General features: G+C 61.1%; 2 protein-coding genes across 2 annotated transcripts in view; both read left to right on the top strand.

The window, feature by feature from the left end:
• MRPL10 (mitochondrial ribosomal protein L10) overlaps positions 1 to 2141 on the top strand; it is a 3141-nt gene extending 1000 nt beyond the window's left edge. The window contains exons 2-4 of the mRNA XM_029959049.1: positions 685 to 1175; positions 1262 to 1406; positions 1561 to 2141. Coding sequence (XP_029814909.1) covers positions 685 to 1175; positions 1262 to 1406; positions 1561 to 1805 — 881 coding nt within the window. The 3' untranslated portion in view covers positions 1806 to 2141. The remainder of the gene's footprint in view (positions 1 to 684; positions 1176 to 1261; positions 1407 to 1560) is intronic.
• The window catches only part of OSBPL7 (oxysterol binding protein like 7), a gene marked incomplete at its 3' end in the record, with an annotated part of 3970 nt that continues 3686 nt past the window's right edge, over positions 1864 to 2147 (top strand). Inside the window, exon 1 of the mRNA XM_029959050.1 lies at positions 1864 to 1908. Within this exon, the coding sequence (XP_029814910.1) occupies positions 1864 to 1908 (45 nt within the window). The remainder of the gene's footprint in view (positions 1909 to 2147) is intronic.

Raw genomic sequence — 2147 nt, forward strand, 5'->3', positions numbered from 1 at the left:
ACGGACGGCCTGGCTGGAGCCGGTGTGAGACCTTCCCGGGGTAGGTAATCCCCTTTTTGGGCATGCTGTGGGTGGCGGGGAGGTGCCCCATCAGGTGCTGGAAACCAGGTGGGTTCCCATCCATGGGAGCGTCTCGAGATCCACAGAAACATCTCACGATCCATGGGAGCATCTTGAGATCCATGGGAGCGTCTTGAGATCCAGGCAGTGTTTCATGATCCATGGGATCACTTCATGGACCATGGGATCACCTCATGGACCATGGGAACACCTCGAGATCCATGGGATCATCTCATGGACCATGGGAACACCCTGAGATCCATGGGATCACCTCATGGACCATGGGAGCACCTTGAGATCCATGGGATCACCTCATGGACCATGGGATCACCTCATGGACGATGGGAACACCTTGAAATCCATGGGATCATCTCATGGACCATGGGATCACCTTGAGATCCATGGGATCACCTCATGGTCCATGGGAACACCCTGAGATTCATGGGATCACCTCATGGACCATGGGATCACTTCATGGACCATGGGAGCACATTGAGATCCATGAGATCACCTCATTGACCATGGGAACATCCTGAGATCCATGGGATTACCTCATGGACCATGGGAGCACCTTGAGATCCATGGGATCACCTCGAGATCCATGGGATCACCTCCCACCTGTAGCTGCCGGATCTCCATGGGGGGGGTCACAGCAGCCATTCCCCCTCTCCCTGTGTCTGCGTATCCCCGTATCCCCGTATCCCCGTATCCCGTATCCCCGTATCCCGTATCCCCGTATCCCTGTATCCCCGTATCCCCGTATCCCCCTATCCCCATATCCCTGTATCCTGTATCCCCGTATCCCTGTATCCCGTATCCCCGTATCCCTGTATCCCCATNTCCCTGTATCCCCGTGTCCCTGTATCCCCGTGTCCCTGTATCCCCGTATCCCCGTATCCCTGTATCCCCATATCCCTGTATCCCGTGTCCCTCCCGCCCAGGAGGACGTTATGTCCGGCTATGTCCGGCTGCTGCGGCGGCAGGTGGAGCAGGCGTTCCGGAGCAGCCGCATGGTGGCCGTGTGCCAGTACAACTCCATGCCGGACGAGGACGTGGTCACCATGCGCCACTACCTGCGCAAGCACAACATCGAGGTCAAGTTCGTGCTCAACGAGGTGGGCGCCCATCCCGGAGGGGAGGTGTGGGGGGAGAGGGGTGCGTCCTGGGCTGCTCCAGGCGTCACTCCCAAGGCGTTTTCCAGATTGTCCGGCCGGTGCTGGAGCAGTCCAAGTACAGGAACCTCCTCCCGCTCTTCGTGTGCCGCAACATCCTGCTGGTGAGCCCGGAGACCCGGGCCCGGGAGATGCTGCGGGTGCTGAAGGGAATCCCACAGGTCAACCTCCTGGGTGAGGGCATTCCCTGCTCCCCAGATCCCGGCGCTGGGCTCCTCCAGGGCTGGGAAGGAGGGTCCAAGCCGATGGATTGGAGGGGTGGGAGCCTGAAGGAGCAAACAGTTCCTTCGTGGAATGCTCTGTTATCCCATATCCTGCTCTCTTCCAGGCGCCTGCATCGACGACACGATCCTGAGCCGGCGGGGAGTGGAGAACTTCGCCCAGCTGCCCTCCCTGGAGGCCTCCCAGGGGCAGATGGTGGGAGCCCTGGCCCTCCTGCCCTCCCAGACCTCATCCCTGCTCCAGCGCGGGCCCTCCCTCCTCACAGCGCTCCTGGATGAGCACATCCGCCGGCTCCGGGACACGGGGGCGCCTGGGAAGCCCCCCCAGGAGCAGGGAAAGGGGAATCATTGATGCTGGGCCCTGGGATCGGCTCCTTCCCCACTGTGGGAGCCCCCCCAGGGCACAGGGAATGGCTGGCATTGGGAACTGGCTGCTTCCTTGGATGTGGGACATGGTGGGAACCTGGGGAGCACCCCCCGGCCTGGAATGTGGGAGTTCAGACTGTGGGAATTGGCTCCTTCCCCAGCTGGGGGGCATGGGGGATCCCAGGGAGACCCCCCCAGACTGGGACACAGGGAATCACTGACGCTGGACCCCGGGAATCGGCTCCTCCAGCTGCAGGACACAGGGAATCACTGACTCCAGGCCCTGGGAATCTGCTCCTCCAGCTGCAGGACACAGGGAATCACTGAC

Source organism: Manacus vitellinus, unplaced genomic scaffold, assembly GCF_001715985.3.
Source record: "Manacus vitellinus isolate BGI_N305 unplaced genomic scaffold, ASM171598v3 scaffold_192_pilon, whole genome shotgun sequence".
Taxonomy (NCBI): Eukaryota; Metazoa; Chordata; class Aves; order Passeriformes; family Pipridae; genus Manacus; species Manacus vitellinus.